Source organism: Melitaea cinxia, chromosome 2, assembly GCF_905220565.1.
Source record: "Melitaea cinxia chromosome 2, ilMelCinx1.1, whole genome shotgun sequence".
Taxonomy (NCBI): Eukaryota; Metazoa; Arthropoda; class Insecta; order Lepidoptera; family Nymphalidae; genus Melitaea; species Melitaea cinxia.
In genome coordinates this window covers 19,178,097-19,197,338 of record NC_059395.1, presented here as the reverse complement: position 1 = coordinate 19,197,338, position 19,242 = coordinate 19,178,097, and the positions used below count along the sequence as shown (strand labels likewise).

At 32.8% G+C, this 19,242-nt stretch overlaps 1 protein-coding gene across 1 annotated transcript in view; it reads right to left on the bottom strand.

Annotated features, from left to right (window-relative positions):
- Window positions 1-1,987: 1,987 nt before the first annotated feature.
- Window positions 1,988-19,242, bottom strand: part of LOC123666513 (innexin inx1) — a 37,029-nt gene continuing 19,774 nt past the window's right edge. The window contains exons 4-7 of the mRNA XM_045600597.1: window positions 5,103-5,260; window positions 4,406-4,600; window positions 2,886-3,047; window positions 1,988-2,045 (exon numbers count right to left, since the gene is read on the bottom strand). Coding sequence (XP_045456553.1) covers window positions 1,988-2,045; window positions 2,886-3,047; window positions 4,406-4,600; window positions 5,103-5,260 — 573 coding nt within the window. The remainder of the gene's footprint in view (window positions 2,046-2,885; window positions 3,048-4,405; window positions 4,601-5,102; window positions 5,261-19,242) is intronic.

Below are 19,242 nucleotides of genomic sequence, written 5' to 3'. Positions count from 1 at the left end.
AAAAAATAGCAAAAAATATTCTTTTCTAACGTGTCATGGAATCAATCAGTATTTGGAAGTATTTACAATAAAATCACCGTTCATGCAATTTTCAATTTTAAAATTATGTCATTTATAATTTCAATTTAAAAATTGTCTGAAACGGAATATTACAATATTGTTTCAAATTAGGACGTTCCGAGACCAAATAAGGGACGTCTTGAAAAAAGGCCAGGTCAAGAGTACCTAAACCGAAGAGCATGTATGAAGGGAATAATGAAAATGGATGAAACGAAAGAAGTATGTAAGGATCGTAGCAAGTGGAAAGAAGTGGTCTCTGTCTACCCCTACGGGAAAGAGGTGTGATTATATGTATGTTTATTACACTTAAGTTATCAAAACACAATTTCCCGCAACGCTATTTGTCAGTACTAGTAATAGATGAACAAACCAATCACGCGCACAATTGCTGTTCGAATTAGCGAATTAGCGAATAGCTCCTCAGTTACTTGCAACATTTCTTCGTATAGTAGCCCCAAATAAAACGCGTTAGTTTTTTTAAGGACACATACACAATACGAAAAGTTCTCGCAGCGAGCTTAAAATGCGTTAATTGGTAAAGGGGTAGTGAAAGAAAGCTAGGAGTGAAGAAACCTAGTATCCAAAATCAACCAAGTTGGCAATTATTCATAATATAAACATCAGTCATTTTGTATAATACTAAAATGGTACAAATCCCATTCGAGTACTCCGTAGCGAGGTTCTATACCACATTCTAAAAATTTGCGTACCAACGACAATTGTTGTCATTTGCTCTCATTGTGGAAAATACTCGAACTTCATCACCTTTAATTTATATTGACTGATATATTGTCGGTTTCTAGAGAGAAAAGGAGAGATTCTATAAAAAGCTTATACTTTAATTATTTCGAGTTGAAAACGTTACAAAAATGGCAGTGATTGTTCACTTGTGTTCGCTTAACACTTAATTAAACCTAATAATATCTAAGGCCTTTCTTATCGTGCAAATAGCACTTGTATTAGATTCTATATAATGCACTATCGACACTTCGTCTTAAGTCATTTTGAAAAATATTTTAGAGAATAATTAGGAACATTAAAAGTACATTTAAAACACGATTAATTAAAAAAAAAGTATAAATGATACTTCGATTATTTCGTTTTTTTTTTTTTTGATTTAGCAATTTTAGAAAGTGTATATAATGTATGCTTCCCGCAAACTTGTTTGGAATGGACTTGAGTCTTAATATAATAATACATTATACATACACCAGTATTGTAAGCATTTCATACGTATTTTTCAAACAAACGATATCGTTTCCTTTCACAACAAGTTCGATTCTGTCAACCTTTTTAAAATTGATTATTATTGAGATTTATTTCATAATTTATTGTATTGTCACAAAATAAAACATATTTCGAGAGTTAAAGTACAATTAATCTTTGTAAAGTTAAGAGATTAAATTAAAATCACATCTGGTTAATAACATCATCAATAATGATCCAAATGTGAACTAAAACCATACAATATTAAACGTATACAGTAATAAAACGCAGTGCCAAAGTATAACCAAAAAATATACATAACACTAAAATTATAAAATAAATTCATACTTTTGCCGTAATGAGTCATAGTGTACCCTGGTGTCGTGATACACTCTTGGCTCATTGCATAACTGTATACATAAGATATGAGCCAAGGTGAGCGACACTCTTGGCTCACCAACGCTAACATATAATACACATAATATTAAAATTATAAAATAAATTCATACATTTACTGTAATGAGTCATAATGTACCCTAGGGTTGTGATACAAGCTTGGCTCATTACATCAATATACATAAGGTATGAGCCAATGTGTGCTACACTCTTGTCTCACCGCCTCTTTGCAGCTAGACTCGAAGCTTGGAATAAATTTTATATACAAAACTTGTTAGCACCATCAGTCGCCGACGACAGCGATGGTGGCGAGTTTCGGTGGTCGTCACGCTCGGGGGCCGCTTTTCTCCCCCATTCGCTTTATTAGCTCCGATATTAGATCTCTGGAAGATAAGATTAATTCAGATTAATAAATAATTACAAAGTAATCATGATTTACACGCCTTTGTGCTAACAATACTGCGGTTGTGGTTAAGGATTTCCTAAAAAATAATTTAGTTGTTTTTTGTTGACTGTTACTTAAAAAATGTCAAAAATAAAGTTAAAGATAATAATTATTATCCTCCTCATTTATTTTATTCCATGACGGAAAATTCACTTCTCAGATCAATTCAGGTCTCAATGTTCTTAAAAAAGACCAATAAGGATATATACTCATTGATCGCCTAAAATATCAATCGTGCTGCTAACAGTCGCTGTCTGCTAACAGCACACTTCTTGATAAACGTTTGTAATAACCATACGAATGAAATATTCGTTTCCTTATCTAGTTAGATAACTAGATATAAGGCACTCGTATGCAAAAAAAAACGTACCACATTCCTGCAACATTACAAAAACTTTAAATTTAAAATGTCTACTTGCAGTCAGAACCAAAATCAAACTTAATAATATATATGGTACCCAGAAGATGTATTTTTTTCTTTAATAATTATATAAATCTATCATATCGTAGTTTTTATCTATTTCTTATTGATTTTTCCTCCTTAATTTGTGCAAACTTCTAACCGCTGCTACTGTATCGTGTCCAGTACGCAAAGGTTATCTGGAAGAAATCGCTATTTAGCGATAAGATCGCCTTTGTACATCTTGTATTGTATCTTTCTTTATATGTGTCTGTATTTCGGTGTACATTAAGAATAAATAAATAAATAAATAAAAATAAGAACTTTCCCCACTAATTGAGAACATTTGCCTCTCAAAGTAGTTTTTGAAGGCCATACCTATATATAAGCGGGTCCATGTTCCTGGCGAGCATGTATAGCAGCCACCAGTCGCCCACGTCCGTGCGAGTGGACACGATGACCGCTGACTCCATGGGGATGGTACGTGACCTGGCGTGTAGTAGACGAGGCCTCACAGATGGCACGAAGATTATTATTAATCTGTGAATAATTTATATATAATTACATTTATTGTAGAGTGTAAGCGATTATTTCGTTCTAACAGTCATTTGGAAAAAGAAGCACAATAAAAAACACTATTGGCTTTGGTGAGTATATGTATAGGCTAGTCAAAATGTCTGAAACTTGGAAGTCATCATATCATCAGAAACATAATTTTAAACATTTTAACATAAAAAACAACGAAATAAAATAAATTTTTAAAATATACATAGGTAGGTCATAAGGTAAGTTATAATTACACACGCACATAAAGATAATCTACATTTTTAAATTAACTACCAATAAGTTATAATAATACGATGCAAAAACATTAAATTTTAAAATTAAGTACAATTTTAACACAATGTGCATTACAAACTACAGTAATACACCCAATCTTATGCACTATTAACAATCGCTTAATAACTCTTTCTAGGTCCGCAGACATCTTCCATCATTTTTTAAACCAGCAACATTAGATTATCTTCAGACAATACCCACTTGTTCTAAGCTTATCTACATAATATTCAAATATTCCACTGAGAAAGGCGCCCAATGCACTCTACATTCCGATGAATATTTATCATAATGTAAACAGCGGAACTGACGGGATTTAAATGGTTTCAAATATACCTGAACTAATTAGGGAAGATTAGAGGATAATGTAAGTTCTTGCTACAGCACTTTGGATCGACAATTCTATCAAGTATTAGACATTATTTATTTATACAATATATTTTTATACTCCTAGGTATAAATTCGTTGTCTTCGAATGTACCGAGTGTACGATATAGAAATATCATCTGTCACTCTTAAAGACATATTAAACATTCCAATTTATTTAACTGCATAGAGAATATAAATTTAAAAAAAAACTATAATTATACTAATATTATAAAGAGGTAAAGTTACTCTGTTTGTTTGTAGGATATAATCTTCGCAAATTCTGATCCGATCACGAAAATTCTTTTACTAACAGATAGTAAATAATGAATGAATAGTGATTCAGGAGTGACATAGGTTATATTATTGAGATTGAACAAAAAATAATCAGTGAAAAATCTTATATATAAAATTCTCGTCTCACAATGTTAGTTACAATACTCCTCCGAAACGGCTGGACTGATTTTTATGAAATTTTGTGTGCATATCGGGTAGATTTGAGAATCAGCCAACATCTGTTTTTCATACAGATAAGTTATAAGGGGGGGTATTAAGGGGGTTAATAACATGTATGGCAAAACAACGTTTGCGGGTCAGCTAGTAATTATATGATTAAATATACTAAACACATGTAGAATTTATTAAAAATAAGTTCCTAAAAATACAAGAATAAAATTTAAATAAAAAAAATTTACCTATATATAACGAGCAATACAAGTATGACGGCCAATATGATGTACCAGAACCACAGGAAGACGTAAGTCTTTTCGTTGACGATGTTCAGAGGCAAGATGCATAGCGAATCGTGCGTTTGTATGGTCCCGGACGCACCATACTTGTGGAAGGTGCACTTCGTGACGCGAGGGAACACGTAGATCATTGGATCGTATCTGTAAAGATAGATGGTCGAATGTTAATGCCAATACACAAATTATTTCCACTGGTAATGAGTAGGCATTTTCTCTAATTAAGAAGAAAAGCAAAACTCAAGATAGCCCCAAGTGGGTAAAACAATGCGAACGTTTCAGCCAAGATTGATACTGCAAGATTTTAAGTGATTTATGCAATTCCAAAAATTATCTGTGTAAATACACATTATGCAATCATATCATCATCATCATCACAGCAGCATTTCGCAGTCCACTACTGGACATAGACCTCCACAAGTTCACGCCAAAAATGGCGTGAACTCATGTGTTTTGCCCATGGTCACCACGCTGGGCAGGCGGGTTGGTGACCGCAGGGCTGACTTTGTCGCAAGTAATGCAATCATGTATATTCCCATTATTACATACATAAATAAAACTCAAAAAAACTAATGTATATTCTTAATTAAGCACAAAATTATTGACAGTGAAAAAGTTCCAAAATATATTTAAAACAATATTCTACCTTTCTTCCTGTGGTACTTCGCTGTACCCCAGAACACGCGTGCCGTAAGAGAAGAACTCGCCGTTGAAGAAGGCATCCATCATCCACAGCTGGGCAACGATGTTGATGAGGCACAGAAGTTCACAGCCCCAGTACCTCAACGCGTAGAGTTTGTGCGTCTGCAATTATAAATTAGACTTTCAGATTTAAAATATTTACTATCATTAACTTGAAATAGTGGACTTTTAGTACTGCCAAAATAAAACGGATGATTTTGCAAATGTCTCGTGAAATTAAGAACAACACGAGGGTCGATTCATCCAATATACTAATAAATATATCATCGTAAAAGAATTTTGATGGCCATAGAAATGGTAGGTGTCTTGACTTAAATTTAACCTCGAACAACGCAAAACAAACCTTTAAAAACAATAAATGCATAGATCAAGTAAAAAAAAAGTTTTTTTTTAACAATAAATACTAACAGTACCCAAATCATAGATCAAGTAAAAAAAGTTGTTTTTTTTTTTTTAATAATTGTGTTTGCTCGCAAACGAAAAAAAACGACTTCAATTACATCGACGAGTAATACAACGTAGATCGACGAAAAAATACTCAAGTAACTGCGCGTTATCAAAGATTACTCAAAAAGTAGTTATCAGATCTCAATGAAATTTATATGTGACCACATGACAAACATCAGCTTTCGATTAAATTAAAAATTATTAAAAGCGGTACACCCAGTAAAAAGTTATTGCGGATTTTCAAGAGTTTCCCTCGATTTCTCTGAGATCCCATCATCAGATCCTGGTTTCCTTATCATGGTACCAAACTAGGGATATCCCCTTTCCAACAAAAAAAGAATTATCAAAATCGGTACACCCAGTAAAAAGTTATTGTGGATTTTCAAGAGTTTCCCTCGATTTCTCTGGGTTTCCATATCACGGTACTAAACTAGGTATATCCCCTTTCTAACAAAAAAAGAATTATTCAAATCGGTACATCCAGTAGAAAGTTATGCGGTATAATACAACGCAGGTCGACGAAAAAAGCGTCAAGTAAAAACGCATTATTAGATATGGCTCGAAAAGTAGTTGTTAGATCTCATATAAATTTAAATGGGACCAATTGGCACACACCACCTTTCGATTAAAAGAAAATTTATCGAAATCGCTCCACCCAGTCAAAAGTTCTGATGTAACATACATAAAAAAAAAATACAGTCGAATTGAGAACCTCCTCCTTTTTTGGAAGTCGGTTAACAAACAATAACTACTAACAGTACCCAAATCATAGATCAGGTAAAAAAAAAGTTTTTTTTTAAACAATAAATGCTAACAGTACCCAAATCCCCAACATATGACCATGGCCCAAATATACAGAAATCCAATTTCAGTTACATTATACTAGAACAATCATAGGACATTATTTACCATTTAATTTTATTGCGTATAGTATAATTTGTATTAGAACAATGTTAAACGCTAAAAATGCTATCTTGCTAAAAAACAAATCAGTCTCATTTTTTATAAGGTCGTTTTTTAACTTTTTATTAGTAGTAATCTTTTAGTTTACGCTTTTTAAAATCATAAAAAAAACATAATTTATTGGGCACTTGTGCAACACAACAAACACACAATGAACAAAATTTTTATACAATAAACTGTTAACTTTTTTCCCGTTAACGGTAGATTTTGACTGTTTACTTTTTTTCTAGTGTTTTTCTTTTCTTCTGTGTGATGCATTGTACAATTTTGTGAAATTGTTTTAGGCACAACAGAGGTGATCAATAAAAAACATTTCCTAACAAAGGCACCCCAAAGACTACGTACTAACGTGCAAGGACTTTGTTTCTTTTTTAACCGACTTAAAAGGAGAAGGCTACTCAATTCGACCGTATACATATTTTTTTAATACGGTTTTTTTAGTACGGGGATAACTTCGTCGTTTATGAACCGATTTTGATAATTCTTTTTTTAGTTGGAAAGGAGACATCTTAAGTGTGGTACTATGATAAGGAAACCAGGATCTAATGATGCAATCCCAGAGAAATCGAGGGCAACCCTCGAAAACCGTAGTGAGTTCATTTTTTTCGTCTACTTACGTTGTATTACTTGTCGATGTAATTGAAGTCGGTTTTTTTCGTTTGCGAGCAGACACAATTATTCAGTCTTAATTTGTATGTGCTTTACGAAAGAATATAATTATAATTTTACTAATATTAAAGATTTTTAAATCTGAAATATGTATAATGGCGTTATATTATGATGTTATTTCATTCATTAATCGCAAATGGCGTTTCAAAAGAGACTGTATGTAGGTCTAGCCTTTGTTTACTATTTTAAGGGAAAAAATATATTTGCCAAGGGGCTGTATAAAATACGGAGTATGATAAAGCAAAAGCAGGGGTGGAGAGGGTTGAAATATTATATTGAAGGAGAATCAAAATTAGGTTACGCATTCACACAACTTAGCACAATATGCCAAGGCACACGAGCTGTATGAATATTTCAATATAGTTTTACTTTTATGAGGCTATTCCATAAATTTACATACACTTTCGATTTGCGTTTGTTAATTAATGTTATTATTATGCTTGCAATATCGTAATCAGCTGTAAGCAGCACTAATCCTACTCCTAGATAGATAAAGAGGCCTATGCCCTATATATAGTACAACTCAATTCCTATGCCCAATAGAGATAGAGAGATAGTACAGGCTGAGTCGTTACAATATCCTAGTGACATACAAAACTACGTTTAAATAATGGTCAGAGTGAATTATAAACGTTTTTCAGCTTATTCTATTAAATTTTGGATTCCAACTGAACGAAGTCTTTATCCATCATGTCTGTCATCAAACGCCTGCAACACCAGAATCGTCACAAGTGTGTCGTCTAGCATAACTTCACTGTTAACTTGCCTCGAGCTCCAGCTACCTTACACCCCACAGGAACACCACACTACTTGAAAGTAGTTTGGTTCAGCCTGTAATATCCCACTACTGGGCATAGGCCTCTTTCCCCATGTAGGGTTGGCGGATGTATTCCCTACTACGAGTAACGATCGCTATTAGGTGTACATGATAACAACCGGGACCGACGGCTTAACGTGCTCTCCGAGGCACGGTGGGGAGACCCACTAGGACTGGACAAACACACAGATCACGGCAAACACCTGTATAGCCAATACAAATGTTTGTCATGTGCGGGGATCGAACCCGCAACCGCCAGCGCAACAGGTACAATCCATGGCTGTGACCGCTGCGCCAACACGGCGTCACTTGACTTGAAAGTAGTATAATTTGGCTATGATCTACTATAAGGTTCAAGTACTTCACCAGTTGATCTGCTCCAAAATTTCAACAAGATATTTCCTGCCAATAACTACTACATACCTAATAATGATAAGTGTAGAAAGCAATGTACATATACATACATATATACTGACATTAATGTTTTATTACTATTTCTCATGATACTAGGCTATCTAGTTCTATCTAATTTCAACCTGTTCAATCATAGAATTCGAATATAAAGTACCCGCATCACTAGTAAAACACTATTGTCACTCGAAGGTCTTGCAGTATTGTATAACTTTGGCATTGTTAATTTATTTACATCTTATTAGTTTTATAGCAGCGTTTTGTGATATCATGCGCCACGCTAAGCTTATTTTCAATAAGACACAATGCTCCAACTGTTCTTTTCAAAGATAAGGGTTAAATTTAATTTAGTTTTATTTTATATAAATATAGAAATTCATTATCTTGGCATTAGTGTTAGCCAACATCTTATAACATGCGGTACACTAGCGTGGCAAATCAATTTTTATCTTGAATAATATATTCAGATATGTATTTCTGATTTTCTACTCTTGAATTAAAAAATATTTTTCTTACGACAATTATCACAATGAACAAAAATATCTCTATACCATAATATAAACAAAAATCAATTATGACAAAAGTGGTATTACACATTTTTAACCGACTTGAAAAAAGGAGGAAGGTCTCAATTTAATTACATTAAAATTTGAGATTCCATTTAAATTATACATCTAGTAAGTTTAACTAATTCTACTCAAACTTATCACACATGTAAATAATGTACCTAGTGATCTGATACCTGTCCTCGACAACTCGCTTCGTCCAAACAAACTTCACACGAAACATAACAAACGAGCCGCTTAACCAAACAATGATCAATTTCATCCAATGACCAGTACCAACACATATAATAAAATTATAGCCTGATGATGTCTGTACATAAAGAGATATTTAGGAGAGTTGAATTATAAAAGTCTTAATGAGAGTAAGTATAGTGTAAGTCTTAGTGAGCTTTTTTCTGAACTAAACTTAAGTCAGCCTTTTATATCCCACAGCTGGGCAAAAGCTTCTTTTCTTCGTATAGAAAAGTAGCTTTGTTGTATTTTTTCTGGTATCACAAATTTTTGTATTATTTAATAGAATGCACCTTTCACAATCTTTAATCCCAGGTTTAATTTAAAACGGGTGCAGATTTACTTTTGATAAAACATCTAGAATATCTATTTTTTTTTTCAAAACTTTTTTTTTTTTTTTTTTGTAATCATATAAGTATAATACCCATTTACTTTCTGAGCCCGTGAAGTAACATCGTAAGAGTAAATATTACATATGTCAACGCAGGCAAATTCACAGATAATGGCTAGTCATATTTAAAGTCACATCACTGTCGTCATGAAGATATCAAACGCTTCCCAAATTGATACAAACAAATTGTCCTTGTTTAATAAACATGGCCTCGTATATGCCATGCGCATGACCTGTTATACCTAGTTTAAAGATTCTATTACTGATTTAAAATGAATCAGTACCTATCGAAATTGCAGCGTTCTCAGAACTGAAGAAAATCTTTGATTTTTTTTACAAATCAGTTTTATCTTTTCTCGAATCAAATGAATTCGTGTATTTTCACAAAAATTACGATTTTTTTATTTACTCGTAACTATATAAGAGTATATTGTCATGTTCAATCATTACAGCCTATACAGTCCACTGCTGGACATAGGCCTCCACAAGTTTACGCCAAAAATAACGTGAACTCATGTGTTTTGCCCATAGTCACCACGCTGGGCAGGCGGGTTGGTGACCGCAGGGCTGGGTTTGTCGCACCGAAGACGCTGCTGCCCGTCTTCGCCCTGTGTATTTCAAAGCCAGCAGTTGGATGGTTATCCCGCCACCGGTCGGCTTTTTAAGTTCCAAGGTGGTAGCGGAACTGTGTTATACCTTAGTCGCCTCTTACGAAACCCACGTGAAGAGAGGGGGTGGCTATATTCTTTAGTACCGTAGCCACACAGTAATTGTCATGTCATGTTAATCGAGGTAAAAGAATTCCTCAGTTTAATTATAATAGTCATACACGAATATTTTTAATAACCTAAAGCTATTTTGATATAGGAAGAAAACTAAACAAATGCGCAATGAAAACTTTATGTATGTTTTTGAATGGTAAAAAGTTTAAAATGAGCTTGAATTATTTTTAGTTTACTCGTATATATGAAAAAATATACTGGCGTATAAACCCTGGTTCCTTCCTGTATTCAGGAAACGGTTCATTTTACGCATGTATTGAACCGTCCTTGAGCAAAACGAATCATTTTTTTTTAACATGGCAACAGAGCATAACAAAACTTTTTTACCATAATATCTGTTTTTTTTTTTAAGAAATTTTATTGCATAACATTATCCATTTAGTAGTTTAAAATTCAACATTAAATCAAGAAACTCGACTGAATAAAACATCAACTAACTCTCGGTAAACAACAAAAAAAAACGCGTAAAATGTACATAGGATTATAATAAATGTGAAATTTTATATTCAATCAGACAAACATCAAGGATAAATACGAAAATTCTCTTACGAGGCTTTCATCACGTATGTATGCGTGAACGAGTGGTTCAACCGTAAGTCGTCTTATTAAAAATGTGTTTAATTTTTTTTGTCGAAGAAATAAACAAAGCTTGTCATGTAAACAATACAGTGATAAATAAAAGTAACACAGCCTAACCGCATGTAGACAAAGCCGAAGTTTAAAAAAAAAAAGTCCAAAAAAATTGTGCAATCGTCCCCTAACAGTCAAACGTCTCAATTTTTTATGAATAAGAAATGTTAAAAAATGCACACAATAAAACGCAATATTCGAGTCCTCTTAACCGTCCCTACCATAAAACCCTTGTGTATCGTTTTAGTGGTGTATTATGGTGACAGGGCAGGCAGATGGCGATATCCCTTTGTATACCGCACCTGGTAGTTTTTGAAATAGATGGACTTCCCGAGCAGATGCAGTTTGTTGTATTACAATCTTTAACTCAGCGTTTACACTCATTTAATTTCTATGAATTTATTAAGTATATTTTTGAGGAAAAAGTTGTGTAGGATCAACAAAGAAAAACATCAATATAAAAAACATTCAAAAGTCCACAAACATTTAGAACCTAGCTGCTGTATCTAAAATAATTTAATATGCCGCAGCAATAGGAATAGTAAATCGGTATAGTAAATTTATTTTGCAAATGGCAACATCAAAAACAGAATTTAATTCTAATAACTAGGTACGAGTACGGTGTGGTTACCATACAATTTGTGATAAGCTCTAAACGATACGTCTGATGGTGGTGATGTAGATAAACAAAAATAAAATATTAATTTAAGTCCTCAAAAGGGCAAAAGGTTAATCGTAGTAAGTAGGTTGAGTGAAACGATGTCATACATGTGTATTCGTATCATATGAGTGGTCATTGTTGCGTGCCGTCACATGGATCCGAGCCTACAATCACTGCCCACCATGATACTATGGTATTACGAATTTACGTAAGCCTGCCACAGCCATCATTTTACGCATCCTTAAACATTGATAAAGCTTCAATTTTCATAATGGTCTTTATCGCTATGGAATATTACAATGTATATGCGAACATGTGACTACATTTATTTGCGTTTGTTTTGGTACATTTCAAATCATAAATTTTAAAGAACAACTGAGTTAACCAACATTAAGAATAGTTTGCAATCTTAAGGCATTTGAAAAGTGACGCTTGGCCAGACTACGCCAAAATTATCACAAAAACGATCTAATGTTTCGTAAGAAAACTTAGTTATTTCTCTTTTAGATTTCATCATACAGACAGTAAAAAATTGTATGTGTGCAATTCACACAGGGCAGAAGTGAAACTTCTGTAAAGTAGCCTTCAAGAGATTTTTTTCTAAAAAAAAATCTTTATAAATAAATAATTACTAATAAATCAAAATAATAAAAAATAAATATAGTGTAATGTATTCTATCTCATTCACTCGCCGACTTTACTTACATACATATTAATGTTTCTTTCTTTATCATAACGCATTTTCGTTTCGTTGAGTTTCAAATCATAACGATTCTAAAGAAGTTTCAAAATAATAAATATTTATCAGTTGCATGGAGTTAAATTAAATGAAATTTAACTGACCAAGTTCTGCTGAAAATTATTGATCGTAATTTTCATAACTTACATATAGTCTCAATGTATGTAATTATTTATGTATGTATGTATTTATTTAAGTATGTATCTATTTTATGTATGTATGTACACGTTCATGTTAGTGTGTATGTAGTCAAGTATAGATAGATGTATTTTAAATTATTAATTCTGAATAAGTTTATAGATTTATAATCATTATTAATTAATCACTCTTGCACTTCTGTGCCCCGCGATAACAGCAATTCTCACCACCGTGGGTAGACTGGTAGAGATCTCTTCTAGAGATAAGTTCGACCTTGCCAACTTTCTTTGTAAATATAATTTTTTACTTGTTTCTTTTTTTTAAAGTGCAATAAAGAATATATATAGTAGATTTCAGCACCATATAGAAAAGCGCCTGCTGTTTTTCTGCTTATGCGATTCTCATCCTCTTTTCGATCACACTTTTGGGTGATTCGGCCAAGTTTCAAATACATACATGATAAAGAATAGTAATAATAACGAAATCTTTATTGCATGATAAAATATATCTACTCATAATTTTCGCATTCCACCTGAGTTTTATAACAAAGGCAAATTTCGTTCACTGTTTAAACTATTAAGTCTATTCTCATTTATTATATTACCTCACTTCACAATTGTAGAAAGTGTTAAAAATACAAAAAAAAAAGTCTATAATCGCATACTTAAGAGTACTGTTCTCTGGCTCGTATTTTTCGTCTTGACGCGTGAGTTTTTTCGCCAACGTTCTGGTGAAATATTCTTCGTCTACCTCTGCAGTCTTCGAAAATCTTATACAATCCTTTAATTTTTATTGTAAATAATTTTGTGTATTTTTTTTTTCAACAATAATATTGTTGATGGCAGCCCTAAGATGTTAAGAACTCAAACTGGTCACGTACAGTCGTAATGATGGTAGCACAAGAGAATAATATAACCATTTTAATAGATATAATTCACGTTGATGGTCGACAATGATGAAATTTCGGTTTCGGTGGTCCAATCTTAGAGAACATTATTTTTTTTAAACTTTTTGCAACATGTCATAATACAGACAGTCCTAATTCCTTTATTATAGAATAAATTGAAATTGAATATTTATTTACATCTATAAATATTAATAATAATAATATATCATTTCATTAATACCGTCCTTTTCCTATTAGTCATTATATTGAATTGGTACTTAATATTTAACGACAAATAACTTTACTTCCATCAAGGAAATGTTCACAATTTCAAGTTTTCAAATTTGCTTTTAAAGAATAAATAGCTTTTGACACTTTTTTTTTAAATTTTAGACGAACGTCGTGTAAATGTCACCCTAATCGAAATTGCGTATTTACAAGTAGGCGCACTGACAAATGTGCATTAAAATGAATCCACCTGCACCTGCTTTGTTGTTCTACGCACATTCACATTCCTTTCAACTCATTATGTATTTCATATAACTAAATTATTCAAATAGAATATCTCTAACATTCTTTATGTCCCCGAAATTAATGCAGTCTTTAAGATATACTCTTATTTTAGGTAGCCAACTCCACCACAATTCGTGCCCTTGTAAGCCATGTTCAAAGTAAGTGGTTCTTCAATTGAGTCTTTTCAAAGTACGTACATCGTAAAGAATGGGGCCGATAAGTGCCTAGCGGGACACCGACGCTATTTGCACATTTTAACTGATCATTTTATACCGCATGTAAGGGAGTGCGGTATTTATACATAATCATGAGATTTATAGGTTGAAAATTCTTCTTAACCGACTTCAGAAAAGGGAAGTTATCAATTGAAGTGAATTTTAATTGATTTTAACGTATATAAGCATGTGTGGTGTAAGGATTATTCTTTTACCTAAATTAATGTATAGACAGAAGAAATTAAAATTAAAAGATTACTATATCAGATAATTACCATATTACTAATATGGTAATTAACTAATATGATATTAGTTCAATAAGCACCCTATATTAATTATTATTATTTACAGTTTACTAGTCACCCCGATTCTTCATGCGCTTGGAATTTTATTTTCGCATATAATTATATTTATTATTAAACTTTTTAATTGTACAATAAAAACACTTATACAAGTGTGTACAAAAGGCGGGCTTAACGCTAATGCATTTTCTACCAATCAACCTTGGTATGTGCAAGAAAGTAGTGTGTAGCTGTACAACAACAAAAAGAAACAAATAATATAATACAACATTACATATCAAAACAATACTAATAATATAATATAATATACCTAGTACAATATAAAATTACATGATATATTTGGCTAGTAGCCTTACAGTACATGATATGTGTAACTTATTTCTATCTTCAACATATTAAAAACCTTCTTCTATTTTCACATGTTTAATATTTCTTCAACCACTTTACCTTTTAAATGAAGTTGTGAAACTATTCACTATTTCAGTGAAAATGAATTAATTAAAGTCTAAAAGAGACTATAATACGTAATATTAAATATTTATAAAATGTTCGTATAAACTATAATCTAAGACGGCACAGAAAAATTAAATTGGATACTTATAATAGGTAGTTTAGCTTAGGGCGTCGATTAAACTCGGACATTGGTCTCGAGTTACATAAGCTAACCAGATGTTACAAGATAACGGTATTTTCGTCTACCAACTTGTTCCTAGACGTACAGTAGACGACACGCGCGATTTCACCCACGTTTACTGTCACTGATTGTTTCATCTATATCCTGTTGACTTTATTATTATTATATTATTACTTTCGTGTATAAGAAATAAATCAAAAACTTTTAAGTTATTACATCCATTACATTGATGCAATAATAATAATAATATAATAATAATAATACACTTTATTGTACACCTAAAACAGAAATGATACATAACAAAGAAAGAAAAATATTAACAATATATTCATTAGGTACAAAGGGTGGCCTTATCGCTAAAAAGCGATCTCTTCCAGGCAACCTTAGGGCAAAGGAAATGGTCTAGCGTCAGCATAGGTGTACAATAATGTAACAACTATTCATAGACCATAAGCCATGACGATTAATTTACAATTAACTTTAATATACAGAATATTGTAATATGTATAATTGTATTACACATGTAAAGATGTGACACGTATTTAAATAATTGAACTGTGTCGCAATTATTACCAATAACTTATCTGTTTCTACGACAAACAAATTGCTGGCTTGTGGAAGCAAGTGATAAATACAATAATACACAAAGCAAAATAAATAATACTATGATAATTATAGAATTTGTATGTGGACTTTAAATTATACGAACTTTTCTATTTGCATCTATATGCATCGTATGCACATGTACGTTTATGTGTGTGTTTGTATATCTAAGTATTGTATATCTTTCTTGTAATAATAATATTATAGATGAACGGTTTGTACTTTCAACGTTTGTAATGGATAAACTCTAAAACTGGGAAAACACTATAAGGGAAAATACTACGTTATCACTGAGTGACAAATACTTTTATTTTAAATAGAGAACACGGGTAAAGCAAAATCCACGCGATCGGAAAGCTAGAATACAATAATAAAAATAACATAATTATTTATTTACAAACTGAGCTGTTAAAATGTAACAATAGCGGTTCGGTGGACGATCAATAATTTTATAAAGACTGACTCAATATATAAATAAGTCTACTACAATGCGATTGTGTCGTAATAATTGCATAATGCTGGCATAACAGTTTTTCTAAGGCATAAAGGTAACACTTGAGATTTTCAATTATAAAATGTCGCATAAACGGTGAATAAAAAAAATTCCAAACAATTAACATAAAGCTTTTGTATTTGTTTTTTTTTAAACACAAGTAAAAACTGGCTAGTTTTGATCCTTGCAGAATTATGGTTCTCACTCTTTTTTGAACCAATGATATATAGAAGATTAAGAAAACGAAGATGCGGGTAGTATCTAGTATGTAAATGTTATACATGTTATAAGAGATAATTTCTATTTGATAACGCGTACGTCATTCAAAAGCCATGATCGAATTAGATACGCCATGTCAACATATCGATTTGATTTTACAACTTTTGACGTAGTTGGGTATATAAAGTCTTTGTGGGGTTTTATTATACATGCGAATATTTATTATATATGTTTTATTATACCTTGGCGTAAGGAGGACACGTATGTACACATTGGAAATCGGAAACTTGAATTACTTTCGAAGCTGAAAATTTGAGTGTCGGAATTTTACCATTCCTACTCATTTTTGATACTTGTTACTTTCTTATATTTGCGTATACGTTAAGATGTATTGCATACGTATACAGATGCATTCAGTTATTTATCGAGGCATTTCGACTAAAATCCACGTGTCCCTTAGACAATATATAATCGTCTGTCAAATCTACAGTTCTCAGAGATTCAATTAAAACAAAAAACGAGAAAAAAAAAAACAGAAAAAAACGAAAAAAAAAAACGTTAAAAAAGTAACAATAATACCAGTAAACCCAAACAATCTCATCCCAAACAAAACTTTCACAAAAACGGTCTACAACAGAAACACATCACGTCGAAACGTCGACATTCTAAACACAAAACAGTTACATTTTTAATGAGAACGAGAAAGCCCGTTAACAAAATGTAATTGTTAACCTTAAAATTATCACGAAAAACTATTATTCCGAACACGTCTGTCTTTCATATGCTGTTCGTGGAAGCGAGTGTGGGTCAATTTACACGTAACCAATACCCAGCGCCTGTTTCACGGTTTCTAGATAACGTTTATACTGCGCATAAGTTTTGAATATACTTTAACAGCAGGAGGTAAAAGAGGCCATTTGGACCTCTCGACTCAGTCTGTAACATCCCATTGCTAGGCATAGGCCTCTTTCTCTATATAGGAAAATGACCGAGCTTAATCCAACACGCTGCTCCAATGCGGGTTGGCGGATATATTCCCTACTATGAGTAACGATCGCTATCAGGTGTACTCGATAACAACCGGGAGTGACGGCTCAACGTGCTCCCGAGGCACGGTGATGAGACCCACAAGGACTGCACAAGGCCTATTTCACTTCAATGAATAAACTAACAACTTTTAGATTCACAATTGGGAATATAAATGTCCCACAAATAAACCAGAGTTCGATAGCGAAAAGAAAAATACTTCATAAATTTTTATCTGTCAGATACCGTTATACGTCAAATAGCGTTAACTGCAACCGGTGTAACAGGCCCGTAGTTAAGTAAAATGTAAGGCGAGTATGTACACGATTGAGGAGGTATCGCTTTACCTTTGGTTTTAAGTTTTGCATTTAAAGATTAAATTAACACTTATTACGGTCATAATGGAGGATATTAGGTTCTGCGGTTTACGTTACTTGGCGTTATATCGTGTGATACCTACTTGTATTTTAAAATGCATTCCATATTGTAAAGACTAATCACTTCTCATGTCATGTTGCGTTATTGCAACAGTTTTGTAGTAACTGCTAAAAAAATTTTTAATAGCGATTTTTTTTTTTTGATGGATCAGAGCTTAATCCACCACGCTGCTCCAATACGGGTTGGCGGATATATTCCCTACTATGAGTTACGATTGCTATCAGGTGTACATGATAACAACCGGGACCGACGGCTTAACGTGCTCTCCGAGGCACGGTGGGGAGACCCACAAGGACTGCACAAACACCCAGACCACGGCAAACACCTGTATGGCCTATACAAATGTTTGTCATGTGCGGGGATCGAACCCGCAACCGCCGACGCAACAGGTACAATCCATGGCTGTAACCGCTGCGCCAACGCGGCGTCATACCTACGTCAGATAATGATCTGAAACTTTAACAGCAACCAAGCAACTGGCTATGTTTGCTTTAAAACTGTAATACTGTATTTAAACAGAATGGAAATCTGAACTAAATTTATAATGTTGTTTTGCCATGTATGTTTTTAACCCCCTTAATCCCCCCCCCCCCCCCTATAACTTAAGGGTATGAAAAATAGATTTTGGCCGATTCACAAGACCTACCCGGTATGCACACAAAGTTTGCAACTAAGCAAGGAGTATTGTAACTAACATTGTGACACGAGACTTTTATATATGTATACGATAATCTGCTAGTCGTATATCCTGTCAAAGGGCTGAGGATTATTGTAACCGTCATTAAATCAATTCCACAGAGTACGTTGACACGTGAGCGACGACAAGCATTGTGTACCGTTATTAAGGCAAAAAGTAGTGGCCACGCTGGTACATACACTCGTTACCAAGTCCGTATTACGTGCCCCCGATAATATTACTTATTTAAAAATATGAATAAAAAGCTCAATTAACATAAATAAAATGTTAAGAGACATTTCATTTACACTAATTATAAATTATAAGTTTCTATTCGTTTATTGCAATCAGAATTGATATCGACGTTAATTAGATTAGATCATAAAATTATGTAAAATGAGATACCTACTGGATACTGAGAAGTGAAGGCAAAAAACTTAACAGTTTACGAATTTCTACTTTCTGAAGATCTACTAGACATCTTTTTTTCTATATTGATATTAGTATAAAAATTACTAAGAATTTATGTAATACATATAATGACATAATTATTTAATATCATAGAAACGGTACTATAAGTAAAAGCGTAAAATTAAAACGATTACAGGAAACATTCCCGATCGCGCTAAACAAT